Source organism: Rana temporaria, chromosome 10 (assembly GCF_905171775.1).
Source record: "Rana temporaria chromosome 10, aRanTem1.1, whole genome shotgun sequence".
Lineage (NCBI taxonomy): Eukaryota > Metazoa > Chordata > Amphibia > Anura > Ranidae > Rana > Rana temporaria.
This window is the reverse complement of record NC_053498.1, coordinates 139,244,822-139,266,465: the sequence shown is the minus strand read 5'-3', so window position 1 is coordinate 139,266,465 and position 21,644 is coordinate 139,244,822. Positions and strand designations below refer to the sequence as shown.

The 21,644-nt window shown below is 44.8% G+C and overlaps 1 protein-coding gene across 2 annotated transcripts in view; it reads left to right on the top strand.

Annotated features, from left to right (window-relative positions):
* The window catches only part of MFN2 (mitofusin 2), a 37,807-nt gene that overhangs the window by 12,675 nt on the left and 3,488 nt on the right, over positions 1 to 21,644 (top strand). For both annotated transcript variants that reach the window (XM_040326395.1, XM_040326394.1), the window contains exons 4-16: positions 2,304 to 2,466; positions 3,928 to 4,052; positions 6,288 to 6,396; positions 6,545 to 6,652; positions 9,706 to 9,859; positions 10,113 to 10,180; positions 10,267 to 10,388; positions 13,293 to 13,419; positions 15,261 to 15,365; positions 15,468 to 15,570; positions 19,022 to 19,242; positions 19,357 to 19,512; positions 21,215 to 21,411. In XM_040326395.1, the coding sequence (XP_040182329.1) occupies positions 2,304 to 2,466; positions 3,928 to 4,052; positions 6,288 to 6,396; positions 6,545 to 6,652; positions 9,706 to 9,859; positions 10,113 to 10,180; positions 10,267 to 10,388; positions 13,293 to 13,419; positions 15,261 to 15,365; positions 15,468 to 15,570; positions 19,022 to 19,242; positions 19,357 to 19,512; positions 21,215 to 21,411 (1,758 nt within the window). The remainder of the gene's footprint in view (positions 1 to 2,303; positions 2,467 to 3,927; positions 4,053 to 6,287; positions 6,397 to 6,544; positions 6,653 to 9,705; positions 9,860 to 10,112; positions 10,181 to 10,266; positions 10,389 to 13,292; positions 13,420 to 15,260; positions 15,366 to 15,467; positions 15,571 to 19,021; positions 19,243 to 19,356; positions 19,513 to 21,214; positions 21,412 to 21,644) is intronic.

Sequence of the window (21,644 nt, the reverse complement as noted above, 5' to 3'; positions counted from 1 at the left end):
AGGATTCTTAGTAGCATACATGTTACTATCAAACAGATATTGTGTAGATTCGTATATTTTGTGGAGATATTGTAAGCGAAACATTATGATAATGTTCTTAAAAAAACAAGAATATGAGCGGGATTGTGTCTCCAAGAATCTGCCCGTTTCAAATTTGCCTAATTTGCTGGTCCTTCTATTGAATATCGAGTGCAGCCATTTCAGCTGAGTAACGCGGTATACAAGCGTTTTGCAAGATGAGATATCTATCTATCTATCTATCTATCTATCTATCTATCTATCTATCTATCTATCTATCTATCTATCTATCTATCTATCTATCTATCTATCTATCTATCTATCATAATTTTAAATCCTGACTTGATTTGCGAGCGCTGTCTCGCAAGACGAGCAGGACTCAAGCCGCTTGTGTATGTATTATTGTATGTAGCCAGAGGTCCAGGGGCGCTGGAGAACTCGGAGACACTCCCAGCTGGGTGGGGCGGGCATAATGTGCGTTGGAGCACCCGAAAGTGTCAACAGCTCCCGGGCGTCACCAGCGTCCCCGCACCCTTGGCCACATACATACAGTACTGCATACACCAGCATCTCTGGCCACATACAGTACTGCATACACCAGCGCTCCCGAACCTCTGGCCACATACAGTACTGCATACACCAGCGCTCCTGCACCTCTGGCCACTTGCAGTACTGTATATATATATATATATATATATATATATATATATATATATATATATATATATATATATATATATATATATATATATATATATATATATATATATATATATATATATATATATATATATATAATATATATAATGTTTTTAATCCTGACTTGATTTGCGAGCGCTGTCTCGCAAAACGAGCAGGACTCAAGCCGCTTGTGTATGTATTATTGTATGTAGCCAGGGGTGCTGGAGAACTCAGAGACACTCCCAGCTGGGTGGGGTGGGCGTAATGTGCACCCAAAAGTGTCAACCGTTCCTGAGCGTCACCAGCGTCTCCGCACCCTTGGCCACATACATACATACAGTACTGCATACACCAGCGCCTCTGGCCACATACAGTACTGCATACACCAGCGCTCCCGCACCTCTGGCCACTTACAGTACTGCATACACCAGCGCTCCCGCACCTCTGGCCACTTACAGTACTGCATACACCAGCGCTCCCGCACCTCTGGCCACTTACAGTACTGCATACACCAGCGCTCCCGCACCTCTGGCCACTTACAGTACTGCATACACCAGCGCTCCCGCACCTCTGGCCACTTACAGTACTGCATACACCAGCGCTCCCGCACCTCTGGCCACTTACAGTACTGCATACACCAGCGTCCCCGCACCTCTGGCCACATACAGAACTGCATACACCAGCAGTGGTTGTGGAACGAATCATCTGAGTTTTCGTTATTTCTTATGGGAAAACTCGCTTTGATATACGAGTGCTTTGGATTACAAGCATGCTTCTGGAACAAATTATGCTCGTAATCCAAGGTGTTACTGTATTTAATTTATTTTATTAAAAATTGTAAGTTTAGTGTTGCTTTAACCACTTAAGGACCGCCTCCTGCACATATACGTCGGCAGAATGGCACGGCTGGGCACAAGCACGTACCTGTACGTCCTCTTTAAGTGCCCAGCCGTGGGTCGCTATAAATCCTGCAGGGTGCCCAAACTTTTGCAGACGCCATTTTTTTTTGTTTTCTGTAATTTTGAAAGTGTAAATGATGGCAATAAAATCTAACTTTTTTTTTTTTTTTATATATATATTTTATGAATGTCTAATCTGTAATTTGATGCCTTTTTGGAGATTTTTCCATCTTTCCTTGGCTTCGATATGCACATTAATACAAATTTTTACCTGGGGTGCCCAAACTTTCGATCCCCACTGTACAAGTCCAATGCGATAATGCAGATTGCACTGGCAGCAGAACAGTGATGTCCTTGCATTTGTAGTCCATTGTGAACTTCTTCCAGCCCTATAACAGGTCTTTACCTCTGTACAAATCGGGGGGCTTGGAGTAAACAATGCAGGACCCTCTGCACTGCACCCACAACTCACTGATCGTAGTTGCAAAAATGTAGTGCATGTATCATTTTTTTAATAATTTATTGTTGGTGCATATTTTAAATTTAAAAAGGTGGACTATAAAATGAAAACCCAATCAAGCTGTGCTACGGCCCCCAGCACCTAATTTTGCATGTTCCCCACTCTTATTGCAGTAGGAGATGTGTGTCTTTTTTTGTTATCATGTATATTACATTTATGCCAACTCTCTGTGATGTATCAAACAGGACAAGCAATGGCAAAAGCACTGTGATAAACGCCATGCTGTGGGACAAAGTCCTGCCCTCTGGTATCGGTCACACCACTAATTGTTTCCTGCGGGTGGAGGGAACGGAGGGCAGTGAGGCCTATCTCCTGACCGAAGGATCCGAGGAGAAGCAGAGTGTCAAGGTAACTACTGAGCAGGTGAAGTGCAGCGTCCCACTCAGGACATGTGGGAACTGCAAAAGTATTACTTCTTTGTCATTGCTATATTGCATGTCATTTTGCAATGCTACACCTGTGGTATCCCTGTTCATAGGCTGGTCAAGTGTGCTTCATACTTCCCACCACAAGATGGGCATAGCACCACTCTGGGATATCTATCTCAGCTCAGGTTTATCTGTGGTCAGTTGTTCAGTTCAGGAGGTCAGTGTGCAGAGAGAAAGCAGAATGTCAAGGTGAGAGAGAAGGTCAGTCCAGAGAAGGGACAAATTGGAACTGCTCAAATCAAAGGATAAAAGCCACCAACAGGCAGCAAAGACCTTTGAGAATAAAGGTGAAGGATTTCTTAGCCACCGGCGACCTCACCAATGTCACTGGATTCAAAAGGGACCAGAAACAAGTAAGCATTATACTGAACCACAGCCTGAGTCCAGGATTACTAAAGCCTATTAACAGTGGATCAGCAGAATTCCTCTATTTCCCCGGAGACTGTATTCTAACTGGATGTTTGTACTGCAACCAAAACCAGTCACAGTAAAAGTTGTGAGTTGTATCCTACCACTGTCTACCTCCTTCTTCAACATTGCTACTACAACTGGTTGTACCACCATTAACGGTACTGGCGTCACGACAAATACCATCAAGGGACCCAGCAGCCACAAGCACTCTAAACTCCCGTGTCATCACAGGCACCTCAACCACCATCTCGGCTGGCGTTTCCCTATCGCAGAGCGTGCCCCGGAGGATTTCGTGCTGTCTTCCTCTTCACTGTGCGGTTCTGGCACGTCGCAGAAGCTGAATTTGAGCCAGTGCTGGCGGCGCACTATGGTGCCGGTGGCGGCGGCGCACTATGCTGCCACTATCTAACACGCTGTCTGGCAAGGCAAGAGACTTGTTTTTTTTTTTTCTGCAATTATTGTTACTAAACCCAGGAGCCTGCATTCACTATATCTGGTCTCCCACCGTACACCAAAATGCAATTATTTTAGTAAATCTAAACTAAAGATCTTTTCTCATCAGCGGTATATAGCAGTCTTGTGACTTCTATCAGTGTCTGGTTAAAGCTTGTAGGAGGCGTTTTCATTTTTTTCTGACTGTCCTATGAGGCTGCATGACCCCTGACCCTCTCTCTGGACAGTGCAGATTGGCCCTGTGCTAATAACATGCACCCCCCCCCCCCCCCCAAAAAAACCCCTCTACAATACTCACCAAACTGAGCATGTGCAGAGTGCCTCCTAGGGCTCTGTGCTATCAGTAGATAGATTGGGGACAGTGTAAGAAGCAGAGGATCAGATAAGGCAGGATCAAACAGCCTTTTTACACAATGCGGAAGATTAACCCCTTAGGTTCCACAGGGAGTGTAACCAGCATGCTTTACTAAGTTTTAGGGCTGAGTAGTAAAATGCTTTTTTTTTTCCTCCATGACAGACTGTGAATCATTTGGCCCACGCTCTTCATCAAGATGATCTCCTGGATTCTGGCTCCCTGGTCAGCGTCATGTGGCCAAATTCCAAGTGTTCCCTCCTGAAGGATGACCTGGTGCTAATGGACAGGTGAGAAACTTTTAACACATCTATTATTTTGTGAACTTTTACTTGCTAATTTTTCATGGGGAAAAAATAGTCACCAGATAATTAGGACAGCATTTCTGGAACTTTAGCTGGCCATTGAACACCAATATACTCTCACTGGCCTCTTTATTAGGTAAACAACAAAATAAATTCATGAAAATATAGGCATTAGTGACTCATCCAGTGCAGTCAGAGGTAGGTGACAAGAAGCAATCCTGCATAAGTCTCACTGACCAGGTCATATTATCCGATTTGATAGTAGTCATAGATATAATATTAAATACTACTATCTGCATTCCTCTAAATTAATACTGCATATCAAAAATGGGAGAGAGAGAAACCAAACGGTTTCAGAAAGAATTAGTCAAAAAGGAATACGGATAAATAGGACTGCAATTTATTATTTATTCACATAAAAACACATTAAATAACACAAGGATGCCAGTGTCTCCACAGCACTAGTAAAATTAGACGTTGGTCTAAACTGGACCGGTGGCCACCACAGCCATACACACAACTTGCATACATACACCTAAAGGGATCAGTCAAAGAGCTGGGGCATGATGAGGGTTATCACAGGACTGGATTAAGGATAATATAGCCACAGACAGAGCTGTGATGCTGAATACAGTTCCAGTCAAATTCTATCACCAGTTCACGGAGATATATTCTACATAGGGATGAAGTAGATTAAACTACAATTCAGTGGTGGACGACAGCAGGTGAATCATTTGAAAGCACTGATAGTTTGGCAGTGAGACGTTTGATTAACATGTAATAGGATCTGTTTAAGCCAAGCAAGGATTGATTTAGAGGCTGCAGTCAGCAAAGTATACCATAGGTCAGTACAGCTGAAAGGAAGATCACAGTATCGCAGAAACTGCTTTTTGCTCAGTTCTTACCACCCATGGAGGATTTTCCGTTCTGTAGATTACAGAGCTCCCTCTGGTTACAAAGCCGGCGTGTCTGCAAATTCCTCCAGCAGGAGGGTACGGAGTGCACCTTCAATTGTAGTCCTAGGCATACAGCAGCCAGGGGATTAGGTTCCAGGGTGGAAGAAATCCTTTACAGAGAGGCCAGTAGATGGCAGTGTAGATAGGCAGTAAAGAATCGGCATGCAGTTTTAATTCCTTGCTGTGTATCTCAGGACAATGTCCTTAAAGCGGGAGTTCACCCATTTATTAAAATTTTTTTTTTCTCCCCTTAGATTCCTGCTCGTTCGGTCTAGGGGAATCGGCTATTTGTATTAAAATATGAGCAGTACTTACCCGTTTTCGAGATGCATCTTCTTCCGTCGCTTCCGGGTATGGGTCTTCGGGAGCGGGCGTTCCTTCTTGATTGACAGTCTTCCGACGGTCGCATCCATCGCGTCACTCGTAGCCGAAAGAAGCCGAACGTCGGTGCGGCTCTATACTGCGCCTGCGCACCGACGTTCGGCTTCTTTCGGAAAATCGTGACGCGATGGATGCGACCGTCGGAAGCCTCTCGGAAGACTGTCAATCAAGAAGGAACGCCCATTCCCGCAGCCCATACCCGGAAGCGACGGAGAGGATGCATCTCGTAAACGGGTAAGTACTGCACATATTTTAAAACAAATAGCCGATTCCCCTAGAGAAAACGAGCAGGAATCTAAAGGGGAAAAGTGCCCTCTAAGGGTGAACCCCCGCTTTAAGGGGATGTATGCTGGAATATAAAAATTCTCAGGTTGGGAGAAAGGACCTCCAGTAAAAATATAGTTGGGTGGCTGGAATGATGGTCAGTCCTGCTTCATTTCTGAAAAAAATGCATCCCTTTATACTCTGTCTGCACACTGGTCTATTGCGCTTCTGTTGTGTTAAAAATCCTGCTTGCTGCGTTTGCGATGTTGTTCCAGGATTGGGGTGTGGAAGTCTCTATCCCGCTGTCGTTACTGATGCATCATGAAATAGTGACATCACTATGACACAACGCATACAATGATTCCAATGGAGAATTGTGAACTGGAACCATTAAAGCTGTTTCAAACCATAAAACGGCTGTCTCCAGCATATATTACAGATTAGTACATACAAATGTAATATATTGCTATAAACTCACAGTGGAGGAATATAGGAGAGGTGCTTCTGATGAGGGTGAAGCAGAGTAATGGGGGGGGTGGCCTCAATATATATTCCATCATCTGTTCCTCAAGCACATTCATATTAGAAGATTGACAGTCTGTATGTTGTATATTTGCAGCCCCGGTATTGATGTGACTACAGAACTGGACAGCTGGATAGACAAGTTCTGCTTGGATGCCGATGTCTTCGTCTTGGTGGCAAACTCGGAGTCCACCCTCATGCAGACCGTACGTAACTCGTCTTCTAGAGCGCCTCATCCTTCTGCACGTTGGGTCATTGGGCTTCCCCCATCCCCTCTTTAGTTGCTTACACATATTACTGCTATTAAATTCTGGCTGCTGCCCCCTAATCCAGCTCAAAATTGTTGTCTTTCAGGAAAAGCAGTTCTTTCATAAGGTGAACGACCGCCTGTCACGGCCAAACATCTTTATTTTGAACAACCGCTGGGATGCATCTGCTTCAGAACCAGAGTATATGGATGAGGTGAGAGCAATTTTTTTTCTATTCCACCTCAGAGAACACTATCATGAGACTTATTCAGTTTGGCGTTCATTCACTGTCTCACATATGGTTCACATCATTGTGGTATATTTTCTTACTTTTTTTGTTTTTTTTCTTTCCTTATTGTTTCTTATTTCTTTTTTTTTTTATTGCTCTTCTTCTTTTTTTTTTTTTGCGCATCCAGTGCCTAATTATCAAAAAGGGTTTATTGATACATCTGTGTCTCCGTGGAAATTGATTCCCTCCTCCACCCCATCCCATCCCTCCCCTCCCGACCTCTCTTAGTTAAAGGGGTTGTAAAGGGAAAAAAAAATTTCTTCATAATAAGCATCCTTTACCTGCAGACATTCCTCTTTTCACTTCCTCATTGTTCGTTTTTGCTCAGAAGTTTCTCTATTTCTTCTCTGTTCTGTTCACTTCCTGCTTGTCTGATTGTTACTCACCACCGTGAAGGGAGGGTTTACTGCGGTGGTCAGTAACGTGCTCACCCCCTCCTGGGAACTACATCTGTGCGGCAGGACGCTCTCTACATGTTAGAGGCTTCAAGGAGGTGTGAATTACTGGGCGTGCCGCAATTCATACTGGGAAATGTAGTTCTTACATGAACGAGTGCCGCAAACCAGGAAGTGAATGAGAGAACAGAAACTAGAACGCCGGAGGTGATATAGATGAAGGAATTTAATAGGTATTTACTCATTTTTTTTACAGAATCATTACACTATTCTGTCTGTCTACCTTGCAGACATTCATTTTAGGCAAAAAAAAATGTTTCCTTTACAACTCCTTTAACTCTTCCCAGCTAACACTAGCTTCTGTCTCTCCACAAACGTTGCCTCATACCACTAACTTGTATAGCTTTAGGCTTTAAGCGCCCATCACTTCTGAATATCCCATCGTATGCTTGTACCCCTTCCAAACTTTCCACATCTCTTCAAACTCCTCCCATTTCTCTCCATCCCTAAATCTTAGGTATTCCAAATTTATAGATTTCCTCTACCTTATTACCTTATATAAAGGGTTAATTTATTAAAAAAAATCCTAATCTAAAAAACGTTGTCAGGCTGTTATGTATTGTCACTCTGCAATCATTGCAAATTATGAAAAAAAAAAAAAACACACAGAACAGCTGCATTTATACTGAGATTAAATTACACATAGGCAATTGGTTCCACTCTTTAGGGGTATCAGAGTAAAAGGAGCTGAATACAAATGCACGCCACGCTTTTCACATATTTATTTGTAAAAAAAAAAAATGGTAATAATCATTTATTTTCCTTCCAGTTCACAATAGGGTGCCACTTTGTGTTGGTTTATCACATAAAACCCAAATAAAATACATTTATGCTCTTGGTTGTAACAAAACAAATGTGGAAAATTTCAAGGGGTATGAATACTCTTTCAAGGCACTGTACTTGTAGATCCCTTCTGAGCGCCTATGTTTGAAAGGAAAGCACCCTTAAGCCTGGTACACACGATCCGATTGTTGGACAACCGAGCGTCTGATTTTTTTTAAATTTATTTTTTTGTCCAAAGAGCGTGTGCCAGGATCTTGTCTTGCATACTAATGGTACACAATTGTCGTGCCACAAACCTGAACGTAGTGACGTACTACAAGGAATTTCAGCTCTTGAGCGCCACTCAAGTCGGCAGAATGGCACATCAACGTTGTCCTTTAAGTCCAGCTGAGGGGTCGCGGGCGTGCGCCCGCAACCCGGTCCGAAGCTGTGGGACCCGCGGACCCGATCGCCACTGGAGTCCCGCGATCGGTCCCCGGAGCTGAAGAATGGGGAGAGCCGTGTGTAAACACACCTTCCCCGTTCTTCACTGTGGCGGCAGCATCGATCGTGTCATCCCTTTTATAGGGGGACACAATCGATGGCGTCACACCTACAGACACACCCCCCTACAGTTGTAAACACACTTCAGGTCACACATAACTCCTTCAGCGCCCCCTGTGGTTAACTCCCAAACTGCAATTGGCATTTTCACAGTAAACAATGCATTTTAAATGCATTTTTTGCTGTCAAAATGACAATGGTCCCAAAAATGTGTCAAAATTGTCCGAAGTGTCCGCCATAATGTCGCAGTCACGAAAAAAATCTCTGATCGCCGCCATTGGTAGTAAAAAATATTTTTTTTTATAAAAATGCAATAAAACTATCCCCTATTTTGTAAACACTATAAATTTTGCGCAAACCAACTGATAAACGCTTATTGCATTTTTTTTTTTTACCAAAAATATGTAAAAGAATACGTATCGGCCTAAACTGAGCAAAAAAAAAAAACAATAATTATATATTTTTGGGGGATATTTATTATAGCAAAAAATAAAAAATATTGCATTTTTTTCAAAATTGTCGTTCTATTTTTGTTTATAGCGCAAAAAATAAAAACCACAGAGGTGATCAAATACCACCAAAAGAAAGCTCTATTTGTGGGAAAAAAAGGATTCCAATTTTGTTTGGGTGCCACGTCGCACGACCGCGCAATTGTCAGTTAAAGCGTCGCAGTGCCGAATCGCAAAAAGGGGCAAGGTCCTTTAGCTGCACTTTGGTCCGGGTCTTAAGTGGTTAAAGTGACACACTAGGTTTGCGTGTGTTTTTTTTAAAATTACAAACATGTCATACTTGCCTCCACTGTGCAGTTCGTTTTGCACAGAGTGGCCCCGAACATCCTCTTCTGGGGTCCCACGGCGGCTCTCGCGACTCCTCCCCGTATTAGATAGCCCCCTCTGGGCACGCTCCTGAGTCATACACTCGGTGTCCATTGATGCTGAGTGTATGACTCGGACCAGCCACGGGAGCCAATGGCTGCGCTGCTATCACTCTATCCAATCAAAGCCGGGACTCTGTGGAAAGGACGGGGACGCGCCCACGGAAATTCGAAGCCTAGGTAAGTAAAATGGGGGGGGGCTGGGGCTGCCGGACACAGCAAGGTGTTTTTTCACCTTAATGCACAGGATGCATTAAGGTGAAAAACACGCGGGTTTACTTCGCCTTTTAAGATTGGTATTCAGAACTTGTATCTCTCTGCAGGTGCGACGTCAACACATGGAGCGGTGTACCAGTTTCCTGGTGGATGAGCTGGGTGTTCTGGACCGGACCCAGGCTAGCGATCGCATATTCTTTGTGTCCGCCAAAGAGGTGTTGAATGCTAGAATACAGAAAGCTCAAGGAATGCCGGAAGGAGGTGATCATTGTGTTTTGGTTTTTTTTTGGTTTGTTTTTCCCGCATGCGAGCCTGATGATTTCAGAGACATCTGTGAAGTTTTCTGCACAGATGTCAATTAAAATCGCACCTGAAATTGCCAAAAGTAGTACAGAAACTACTTTTGGGAATCTGTGTGATGCCGCAAAGTCAGCGTCGCACCGATTTTCAGTATTTTATCCTTTTGGTTGTGTTGCTCTTCATTACTTATCAATAATCCTTTTTTTTATGACAGGTGGAGCATTGGCTGAAGGGTTCCAAGTTCGCATGTTTGAATTTCAGAACTTTGAAAGAAGGTTTGAGGTAAGTTTTCTTTGTCAGTAATGATACATTTTATTTTTCTGTCATTTATTTCAGATTATTGAACTTTTTTATTTCTGTCTGGACAGGAGTGCATTTCGCAGTCAGCTGTGAAAACCAAATTTGAGCAACATACGATGAGAGCCAAACACATAGCCGAGGTTTTACGGCAAATCATGGAGTCTGTGCACGTGGCGGCCCAGGAACAGAGGTAAGCATGTGAATTGGACCAGGGCATGACCGCTGTAGGAGAGTGTGCCGGGGAAATCTCCCCTAGTAGTCAGTGCAGTAAACAGAACTGAATGAAAGAACACATGACTTTTCTCCCCTAAAGCCTCATTCCTTCAGCTGTCTGTTTTCAGTGTCATGCTTAAAGGGGTTGTAAAGCTTCCTTTGTTTAAAAAAAAAAAACATGTCATACTTGCCCCCCACTGCGCAGCTCATTTTGCACAGAGTGGCCCCAATCCTCGTCTTCTGGGGTCCTTCTGCGGCTCTCTCGGCTCCTCCCTGCAAGAGCTAATCCCCCAACAGAAAATTTTGAAAGGGGGGGCATAGTTTTTTAATAAATTTTAAAAACCGTTAACTTTTTTTTTCTCCTTCATTGATGGGCACTGGTTGGCACTGATGGGTGACGTTGGCACTAATGGGTGGCACTGGTTGGCACTGATAATCACTGATGACAGATGAGGCAGCCTCGACTCTTTGTGAGAGACTGATGTCCCTCTGAAAGAAAATGGTAAGGATGAGCTCCGGCGTGTTCGCAAAGCCCACGTGCAAACCCTGCCAAGAAGTCGGCGCTGTGCTAATCACAGGCAGTGAGACATTTCCCGATCTGTGCAGCCGTTAATCGGGACAATGTCTCACTGCCTGCGATTAGTGCAGTGCCGACTTCCTGGCAGGCTTTGCGAACACGCCGGAGCTCATCCTTCGAAGCTGCGAATTGGCTTTTATTTTTCTTCACTATGACGGCGTGGGGGGGACGGGACAATTACCGATCTTCTGTTTACATCACGTGATCAGCTGTCATTGGCGGACAGCTGATCACGTGGTAAGGGGTCGGGATCTGAGGGGGCGCGCAGGCAGGTCATGCACCGGTGGACATCATTTTGATGGCCTCCCGGTAATGAAGGCCCACGCTGTAGCCTTCATTCGGTGGTTAAAGTGGACCAGCGCTTTGCCCATTAATGGTTCCTAGCAGCATTTACTTTCCTTTTTCTTCCCTATTATGCTGTGCAGCCCCCAAGAGGGAAAATAAGAAGCCCAGTGTAAGCCTAATTGTGATTTGTGGCTTATATAAGGCTGTGAACTCCATCTTTGACTAATGTGTTGATGCTGGGCAATCGTACACCTTTTTCTGCCGGCTTCCCATCAGCCTTTAAGGGTGGTAAATGTGGAAATTCCTGGGCTTCCTAATTATGTGATCGCTGTGATTGGCTATCGCAGTGATCATGTGATTGGGAGCTGTTAGAATGTTTTTTTTAGCAGCAAAGTGATTTGGTAAAAAAAAACTTTTTATAAAAATCTTTTTATTGTATCAAAATATCAAATTCTTGCATTTGTTTAAAATATGAGCTCTGGTTACATATTTCATTATACATAGTGGTATTCACACAATGGATCAAAACATTTACATTACAGAATGCCATTCACAATGATACCCCAACGCGTTTTGACCCATATAGTCGTGGTCTTCCTCAGGGGGATTTTTATTCTAAAAAGATATATCAAAACACTGACATAATTAACAAACATCTACATACATTATATTAGTAAATTTACTGCTAGAGAGTAGAATTGGGGAAAAATGTCCTATAACCAGAAATTTTTAAGAAGTTTGGCGATCCAAAGGTTTTTATAACTGAAAGTAGAAAATATTGGGCTAGATTCAGCAAAGAATTACGCCGGCGTATCCATAGATACGCCGTGCAGCTTAGAATTTACACAGCGTATCTACTTTCTGTATTCAGAAAGCTAGATACGCCGACATTAGCCTAAGATACGACTGGCATAAGTCTTGCGCCGTCGTATCTTAGGGTGCATTCTCACGCTGGCCGCTAGGTGGCGCTCCCATCGTTTTCGGCGGAGAGTATGCAAATTACCTAGATACGCCGATTAACAAACGTACGTGCGCCCGGCGTTCGTTTTTTTACGTTGTTTGCGTAAGGCTTTTTCGGCGTAACGCTGTGCCTGCTTCTATGAGGCGCACTCAACGTTCCCGCTTCGATTTTTGAATTTTTTACGTCGTTTGCGCAAGTCGTTCGCGAATAGGGCTGGACGTAATTTACGTTCAAGTCGAAACCAATGACGTCCTTGCGACGTCATTTGGAGCAATGCACACTGGGATATGTACACGGACGGCGCATGCGCCGTTCTTACAAAACGTCAATCACGTCAGGCCAACACACATTAACATAAAACACGCCCCCCCTTACACATTTGAATTACGCGCGCTTACGCCGGCCACATTTACGCTACGCCGCCGCAACTTACGGAGCAAGTGCTTTGTGAATACTGCACTTGCTCCTGTAAGTTGCGGCGGCGTAGCGTAAATACGATACGCTGCGCCTCCGTTAGATTGCGCGCCCCTAGATAGCTCTATTTGTGTTAAAAATTATATAAATTCTAATTTGAGTACAGCGTTGCAAGTGCAAGTTAAAGTAGCGCATTGCTGAATAGCAAAACAATGCCCTGGTCAGGGGGTAAAACCTTCCAGAGGTCAGGTGGTTAAAACCTGACTGAATAGTTTTAATTATTATTGTAATGCAATCTTTGTTTACTCCTTCTTTTTTTTTTTTTTTTTTTTTTTTTTTTATTAATTTGTCAAGTGCTCAAGGTTAATAAATCCATGTGCTGGCAGCGCTTTGAGGGTCTCGGCAGCCCAGTTCTACTGGGGGTGTTTTTGCGCTACCATGAAACTAGCACTGATGCCAGTTATTGGGCATGACATCCTCAATAGTGACCGGTTCTCTTTTTTTTGGTTGCCTTTAATGCTAGAAAATAATACTCTGATATCAGAAAGCAGTATCCTTTAACTCCACAGTTTAAGGGACTGTCTCAGTCCTGGTTGTCAGTCTTTCCACAATATACATCAGAATATGTCTCCTTCTTTCTGCAGAGTTTATTGCCTGGAAAAGCGGGAAGAATTCAGAGACAGATTGGAGTTCATTGAGAAACAACTGGAGCTCCTCAGCGAGGACTACAGACTGAAAATCAAGCAGATCACAGACGAGGTGGAACGACAGGTAATGAATGACATGATCGTTTCAGTGGAGTTCATCTTAAAATCCAAATTCTGCAGACCTTTAAAATTCTCCCTTGCAGAGGAGCTGCACCCCTACTGCAAGGGTTAAAGCGTTTTGTTAACTCAAAAAAAAAAAAAAAATCTTATACGTTTTTTTTCTTATCCCTGATCAGCGGTCACGTGACCACCCGGCGCGGTCTTTCTCTACTGTTTTTGCTTAATTTATTCATTAGTGCAGTATCTTTTTATATTTGTCTGCTGTATGTATTACAGAGGGGGGGGCTAAGCTCTTCCCCCTGACGTCTGCCGAGAGGTCACCCGGCGCTGTCTTCATCCGATGTTTGTATTACAGAGGGGAGGTCACGTGACCACCCGGCGCTGTCTTCCTCCGATGTTTAGAGAGAGGTCATGTGACCTCCCAGCAGACGTCGGAGAGAGAGCTCAGCCCCTCCCTCTGGAATACATATATCGAAGAAAGACATCGCAGGGCGGTCACATGACTCATCGGGCCTTTTTTGTTTCTAGCGCAAAAACGCAGAGGTGATCAAATACCACTAAAGGTAAGCTGTATTTGTGAGAAAAAAGGACATACATTTTATTTGTGTACAGCGTCCCACGACTGCGCAATTGTCAGTTAAAATAACGCATTCTCTTCTCGGGTCTCCCGGTGCTTCTGGCTCCTCATCTCTGGTGTGTGCCCCCATAGCTGCTTTCTATGGGGGCACTCATGCAGGCTTGCTCCCAAGCCTCCTTGTCTGAGTCCTATACAGTGGCGTGCAAACGAAAAAAATTGCAGCCTCACTGTGTCCATTAAATGCAGCCACTCTGCCATCAATTGTCACCACTGTGCCATGCCATCAAACGCAGTCACTGTGCCATGCCATCAAACGCAGTCACTGTGCCATGCCATCAAACGCAGTCACTGTGCCATGCCATCAAACGCAGTCACTGTGCCATGCCATCAAACGCAGTCACTGTGCCATGCCATCAAACGCAGTCACTGTGCCAATTGTCGCCACTGGGCCCGTCACACTGCCCTTTGTCGCCACTGTGCCCTTTGTCGCCACTGTGCCCTTTGTCGCCACTGTGCCCGTTGTCGCCAATGTGCCATGTAAAATGCACTTACCTTACTCCTTCCACGTCCCTCGATGTCTTCTCCCGCCTTGGTGACGCTTCAGCCAATCGGGTTACCGATAACCAGAATCGGGGAACCTGATTGGCTGAGACGGCCGTCAGCCTTGTCCAAGGAATGCACCCCCCGTACGTTCCGAGGATAAGACATCCGGGAGCCGAGGGCTGTACTCGGAAAGCCGCTGGCTCTGATAGACACTTCCGCACAGCCAATCAGCTGCCGTTATTCAGGTGGCCGGCGCTCAAGTTCCGGCCATCTCTGAATAGACCAGCGGCAGCTGGCAACGATAACATACATTCATGCAATGCATGAATGTATGTTATTGGACTCAGTGGTGGGCGAGAGCCAGAGGGGGCGGCGCTCTAGCGCCCTCTATGGACGAACTGCCACTGGTCCTATAGAGGGCTCAGGTGCCCCCATACCAAGCCGCTTGCTGTGGGGGCACTCCGCAGGAGGGAGGGGCCAGGAGCTCCTGCCAAGGACCCGAGAAGAGAAGGATCGGGGCTGCTCTGTGCAAAACCTCTACACAGAGCAGGCAAGTATAACATGTTAGTTATTTTTAAATGAAAAAACTGAGACTTTAGTATCACTTTTGAAGTGTAATCTGATGTCCTGCTGGTAGGAGTGTCATATTTTCTATCAATTGTAATTCCAGTGAACCATTGGCTCCACTTTTTTAATCAGGCATTTATTATTTTATAACATATCAGGTGTCCAACGCCATGGCCGAGGAGATCCGCCGTTTGTCTGTGCTGGTGGACGAGTTCCAGTTGGAGTTTCACCCTTCTCAAGTTGTCCTCAAGGTTTACAAAAATGTGAGTGGCCCGCTCCTGTTATTAGGAAGTGCCCTGAATTCAGGTCCTGGCATCTTGTGTAACCAGGCGTGCTGTTTGTTTGTTTTTTTTTTTTTTCTCCAGGAGCTTCACCGGCACATTGAGGAGGGGCTGGGGAGGAACCTGTCCGATCGATGCTCCAGTACCATTTCCGTGTCACTGCAGACCACACAGCAGGAGATGATCGGTAAGAGGAAGCTCTGAGACAACTTGTATACCTGAAAATAGGTGGCAGAGCTGCCCATAGTCGTTTAGTTGCACAACGATCCAAGATTTTGGGGAGCTAGAAGAATCCAGAGCACTTGCAGTGGAGAACATGCAATTGCTGCGTAGAGTGTCCGTGGTGGGATCCAAGAACCCAGATTCACATAGAACTGCGGCAGCGTAACGTATCGTAGATACGTTACACCGCCGCAAGTTTTCATCGCAAGTGCCTGATTCACAGAGCACTTGCGATGAAAACTACGCCGGCGGCCTCTGGCGCAAGGTGGGCCAATTCAAATGGGCGTGAGCCATTTAAATTAGGCGCGCTCCCGAACTACTGCGCATGCTCCGTTTCTTAACTCCCGCCGTTTGCTTTTCAAACGGCGACGCGTGTAGCGTAATTCCGTATTCCCGGACGGCTTACGCAAACGACGTTGATTTTTAAATTTCGACGCGGGAACGACGGCCATACTTTAGACAGCAATACGTTTGCTGACTAAAGTTAGGGCACCAAAAAAAATGACTAACTTTGCGACGGGAAACTAGACTAGCGGCGACGTAGCGAACACGAAAATCCGTCGGGAATCGCCGTAACTCCTAATTTGCATACAGACACTGGTTTACGACGCAAAATCCCCCCAGCGGCGGCCGCGGTATTGCATCCTAAGATCCGACAGTGTAAAACAATTACACCTGTCGGATCTTATGGATATCTATGCGTAACTGATTCTATGAATCAGCCGCATAGATAGAAACAGAGATACCACAGCGTATCAGCAGATACGCCGTCGTATCTCTTTGGTGAATCTGGCCCCAAGAACCCAGTACTGCAAGTGCCAACATTGTGCTGCTACTTTTTTATTTTTATTTATTTTTTGCACCTGTTCTTTGATTTCTTTGGAGAAAAAATAACTATGACTTGAATTTTTCGAAGGGATACTTGCAAACTTTTAAAACATAACGAAGGCTTCCTGAGCTCTAGTACTGTATCTAAAAATACATCATGGCAGATGCAAGCCTGTCTTTTTTGGCAGCCTTTGTCTGTCTGAAGCCTCAGGCTTGGCTGTTGTGATGAGGAGGAAAGTGGTACCGGATCTAAAGCCAACTATACATGGATCAAAATGTTGCCAGTTCAGCAGGGACCAGTTGAGTTTCGATCCATGTCTGAGCAGGCTGGTTGTACCCAAGTCAATCCAACAATCGACTTGGGTACAACCAGCCTGTTTTTTTTACATTCTATTCTTGCCGGCGGCTATAGCCACTAGCAGTAATCGGTGTGCCGCGCTGGCCGGAAAGGCTACCCCGCCCCTTTTCCCCTGGCAGAATACAATAGATCTGTATGAGGCACCCCCCCCCCCCCCATCAACACTGAGAATCAAGTAATCTATGGACTGCTTAAGGGATTTCTGGGGCCCTGATGATGTGGATAGCTGTAGGTTTAGTTTTGTCAGTTCCCAAATCCGGGTTTCCATCTACTCACTGAGGGACTCTGGGTGAAAACTGAGATGTGGATAAGGAGCACCAAAAGGAGGAACCAATAAGGCTGTTGGGGAAAAATGATTGGCTTTTATAATCATTTAAAAGACAAAATGTTTTGGGGTTAAGAGAATTCCCCTAGTGAGAGAAGAAAAGCACTTTTCTTACTAGGGGGTAGGAACTCGCCAGGAAATGGTGTAATTGGGAAAATATTTGCTATGGGGTCAAGTATATTTAGGTGGACTGGGTGTATCTACTGGTAGCTTACCTTAGTTTTCACCATTAAATTAAATCACAATTAAAATTATTTAATTTTTTAAGGGAAATAAAAAATCTTATGGCGTAGAGTAGAAATAATTATATATTAAAGGACATTATAAATGATCTTTGTGTTATGTCTACTCTAGGAATGTTATAGGTTCTATATAGTTTGGTTATGTAGAAATGTTATATGTGACTGTAGATGTTTTTGTAGTGCTTATTTATTTCAATGAAAATGAACAAAAATATTTAAAACCGAATCCCCCATCTTCAGGGCTTTGGATGTACATGAGAGCGATTGCTTGACTTAGTCTGTGTTTCTGTTATTAAAGAAGAGTTCCACCCACAAATGGAACTTCCGCTTTTCCGGTCCCCTCCGGTGTCACATTTGGCACCTTTCAGGGGGGAGCAGATACCTGTCTAATACTCCCACTTCAGACAGATACCCAAGCCACCCGTGGATATCTGTGCCACTTCCGGCACCTTCTCTGTCCCCCCCCCCCCTCGTCTTCTGGGAGACACACAGGTCCCAGAAGACAGGGACCAGTGGGATTGCGCAGCGCGAGTCACGCATGTGCAGTAGGGAACCAGAAAGTAAGCCCCGAATGCTTCACTTCCTGATTCCCTTACCGAAGATGGCGGCGCCTCCAGCCGAGGGACAGATTGGCTTCGGGGTGCCGACATATATTAAGTCAGCAGCTGCAATATTTGTAGCTGCTGACTTTAAAAAAATAAAAAATAGGCGGAACTCTGCTTTAAAGTAGTAAAGCTTAACTCATAAAAATAAAAATAAATTGGCATTGATACATTGGGCCAGCTTGGCTCGATCTATGTATGCATATCTGATATTGATAAGATCACTGGGGATGCTGTAAATTACTGTAGAAGCCTGTGCTACTTATAGTGAGAGACGTGATCTTCCCGGATCTCTAGGAGCAGCTTCCCTCCACACACTGAGCACAGGAGCTTGCACATTAAAGGGGAGGTTCACCCTAAAAAACACTTTCTCGAATTACACTGGCCCCCCACATTACAATACGATTATGCCTGTTATGTTTTTTTTGATGCTGTACATACCTTCGTACAGCTATTCACCCGTGGCTTCGGGGTTGCGAGTCCCGCGGGAGTGGGCGTTCCTCACATGCTGGTGATTGACGTTTTGACAAAAAAACAGCTCCCCCCGTCGCGTAAGCTGCGTCACGATTGGCGAAAGGAGCCGAACGGTGTTGCGCAGTATATCGCCGACTCGCCGTTCGGCTCCTTTCGCCAGTCGTGACGCAGCTTACGCGACGGGGGGAGCTGTTTTTTTGTCAAAACGTCAATCAACAGCATGTGAGGAACGCCCACTCCCGCGGGACTCGCAACCCCGAAGCCACGGGTGAATAGCTGTACGAAGGTATGTACAGCATCAAAAAAAACATAACAGGCATAATCGTATTGTAATGTGGGGGGCCAGTGTAATTAGAGAAAGTGGTTTTTAGGGTGAACCTCCCCTTTAAGCACCTCCGTCGGTCATAGAACGGCTTGTATTTTTATAGCAGCGATGACTGCAGTGACTTACGGGATCCCCAGCGGCCCCCCTCCGGATATCGAATGTGCATACTTTTTTTATGCATTCCCTTTCATAATAATGGCGCACATAGATTTGCCAGCTTTCGTTATTGACTCTGATCTCCTTTCTGTTCTTCCCTATGCAGAGGGCCTTCTGCCTCTCCTTCCTTCTTCCTCCAGAACACAGATGGACCTGCTGATTCCTCGCCAATGCTTTAACCTTAGCTATGACCTGAGCTGTGACAAGCTTTGCGCCGACTTCCAGGAGGACGTCGAATTCCACTTCTCTATGGGCTGGACGATGCTTGTCAACCGGTTCCTAGGACCTAAAAATGGTCGCCGTGCCCTGATGGCCTACAACGACCAGGTATGTAGGCGAATTCCAACTCTGCAGGAACTGCTGTATAAGGATATGGAATGGCTCTCTTATTGGGGAAACATTTATATTGTTGCATCCTCTTCTGTTTTTATTACCTGTCAGATGCCTCGAAATATGCCTTTAACCCCAGTAAATCCCAGCATGCCTCCGATGCAGCAAGGTGCCATGACACAGGAAGAACTGATGGTTTCCATGGTAACTGGGTTGGCGTCGCTGACGTCCCGGACATCCATGGGTATTCTAGTGGTGGGAGGTGTGGTAAGTGTGTTTTTTTTTTTTTTTTCCACCCTTTTTGGTTTATGCTTCCTACTACTAAGCTGTCTCTCTTATTGCTAATATGATATTACTTAGTATATCTGAACCCAAGGAAAAAAGTGTAATACTGAGAGTTCTTTACTAAAGCTGGAGGGCAAAATCTGGTGCAACTCATAGTTGTGCATAGAATCCAATCGGCTTCCAGGTTTTATTGCCAAAGCCTAATTGAACAAGCTGAAGGTAGAAGCTGATTGGTTACTATGCACAGATTCTGAGTGCACCAGTTTTAGTAAATATCCCCCCCATTGCATCCTATTGGTCCTTAGATTTGGGGGTTGCTTTGGCTTTTGTTTTTCAAGCCTATTTCTCTTTATTTTCACCTGGCGATCCTGCCGGTAACACACTTCTTGTTTTAGGGTGACAACACTCGCTCAGGCCCGGATTTCCCACAAGGCCACTGAGGCCAGGCCTTGGGGCGGCAGGGCGCCAAGGGGCGGCAGTGGCATGGATTCCTCCGACGCCCGTAACATAGAGTTAAGGGCGGTAAGTTATGAGGAAATCCGCTCGCTCGTCAACAAGTGATTGCGGCAATGTCACCGAAATCACTTGTAAATGTGTGCTCCTGTCCGTCCTCCCCTCTCCCCCCACCCCACATACCTCTCTGCTGGCTCTGTCTTCGGAACTCCATCCTCCCCCCGGCCACTGAGTCTGTCTCCTGTCCCTGCTGCCAATGTACACAGTGAGAGGGGAGAGCGGTGCTCTTCCCATCTCAGCTGTGACAGGAGTTCTAGCACAGTGCTAGGACTCCTGTTTTGGAGGTGATAGGGTCAATAAAGAGAACCTGTCACCTCCAATTGCTATCACACAGGGAATTGTTTTCTCCTGTATGATAGCAAAAAAGTGAAAAAAATTGATTAAAAAAATAATAAGAAATAATTAAATTCATAAAATAAAAAAGTAATTAAAAAGTAAAGAATAAGAAAAATAATAAGAAAATGATACAAAAAAAAAAAAGTAAGCGACAAGCTACAAATAAATAAAAATAAAAAAAAGTGATAAAGTAAAAAAAAAATTAAATATTTGAACTAACCGTGCCGCCCCTGCCATCCAGTTGCCATGCTCCATTGCTTTGGAATGGGGGGGGTTAGTTCGGTTGGTGGGGAGGGTGTGCATTGCGGAACCTGGCCTTGGGGCGGCAGGGAGAGCAAATCCGGCCCTGCACTCGCTGTACTGCATCTGCTGAGGAGTAGTCTGGTCATCCTTCGACAGGAACTGTTAGGACAACAGAACACCTCACCCTCTTCTCTTTTACATAACCACGGGGAGGTGCTTTGTAGTCCTAAGATAGCTGGGAACAAGGAAACAGCTGTCAGCAGAGGCAGAGTACACCCTCCTGGCCTATACAGTTGCAATATTGTGATATTGTAATGTTAGTAGCACTGTAACCCTATCTCTTTTGGCTTCAGCATATGTTATGTGCTTTTTCAATGATTATACTTACTACGTTCTGACAGATGTTTGGTTTATCTTTTCTGTATTTTTGTGAAAATTTTAATAAAATATACAATTTATAAAAAATAAAAATAAATATTATGTTTAACAGACAAAAGGGGAAAGTTAATTGTTGGGATTTCCATACATTTTCAATCTATGCTTGGTGTGGGTTTGCCTCAGTTGTGATGCATTTCTTGTGGCATTATTGCAGGTCTGGAAAGCCGTAGGCTGGCGTCTTATTGCCTTGTCGTTTGGACTTTATGGACTTTTGTATGTCTACGAACGTCTCACCTGGACCACCAAAGCGAAAGAACGCTCCTTCAAACGCCAGTTTGTGGAATACGCAGCTGAGAAGTTGCAGCTTATTGTCAGCTACACGGGATCCAACTGCAGCCACCAAGTCCAACAGTGAGTAAGGCCACCCCGGCGGTCTCTGTAGCAGCTTCAGACGTGAGGAAATTGTGTATTGTATACAGTGAGGAAATGGCCGGTTTAAAGATTTTAGTTGAAAATCAGGCTTGTGGTGGGCGTGTCTTCTGTGTAACCTGATGGGAGGAAAGGTAGGTACTTAACCACTTTCCGCCTACGCTATAGCCGAATGACGGCTACAGCACAGGCTTTCAGTGCCGAGAGGGCATCAA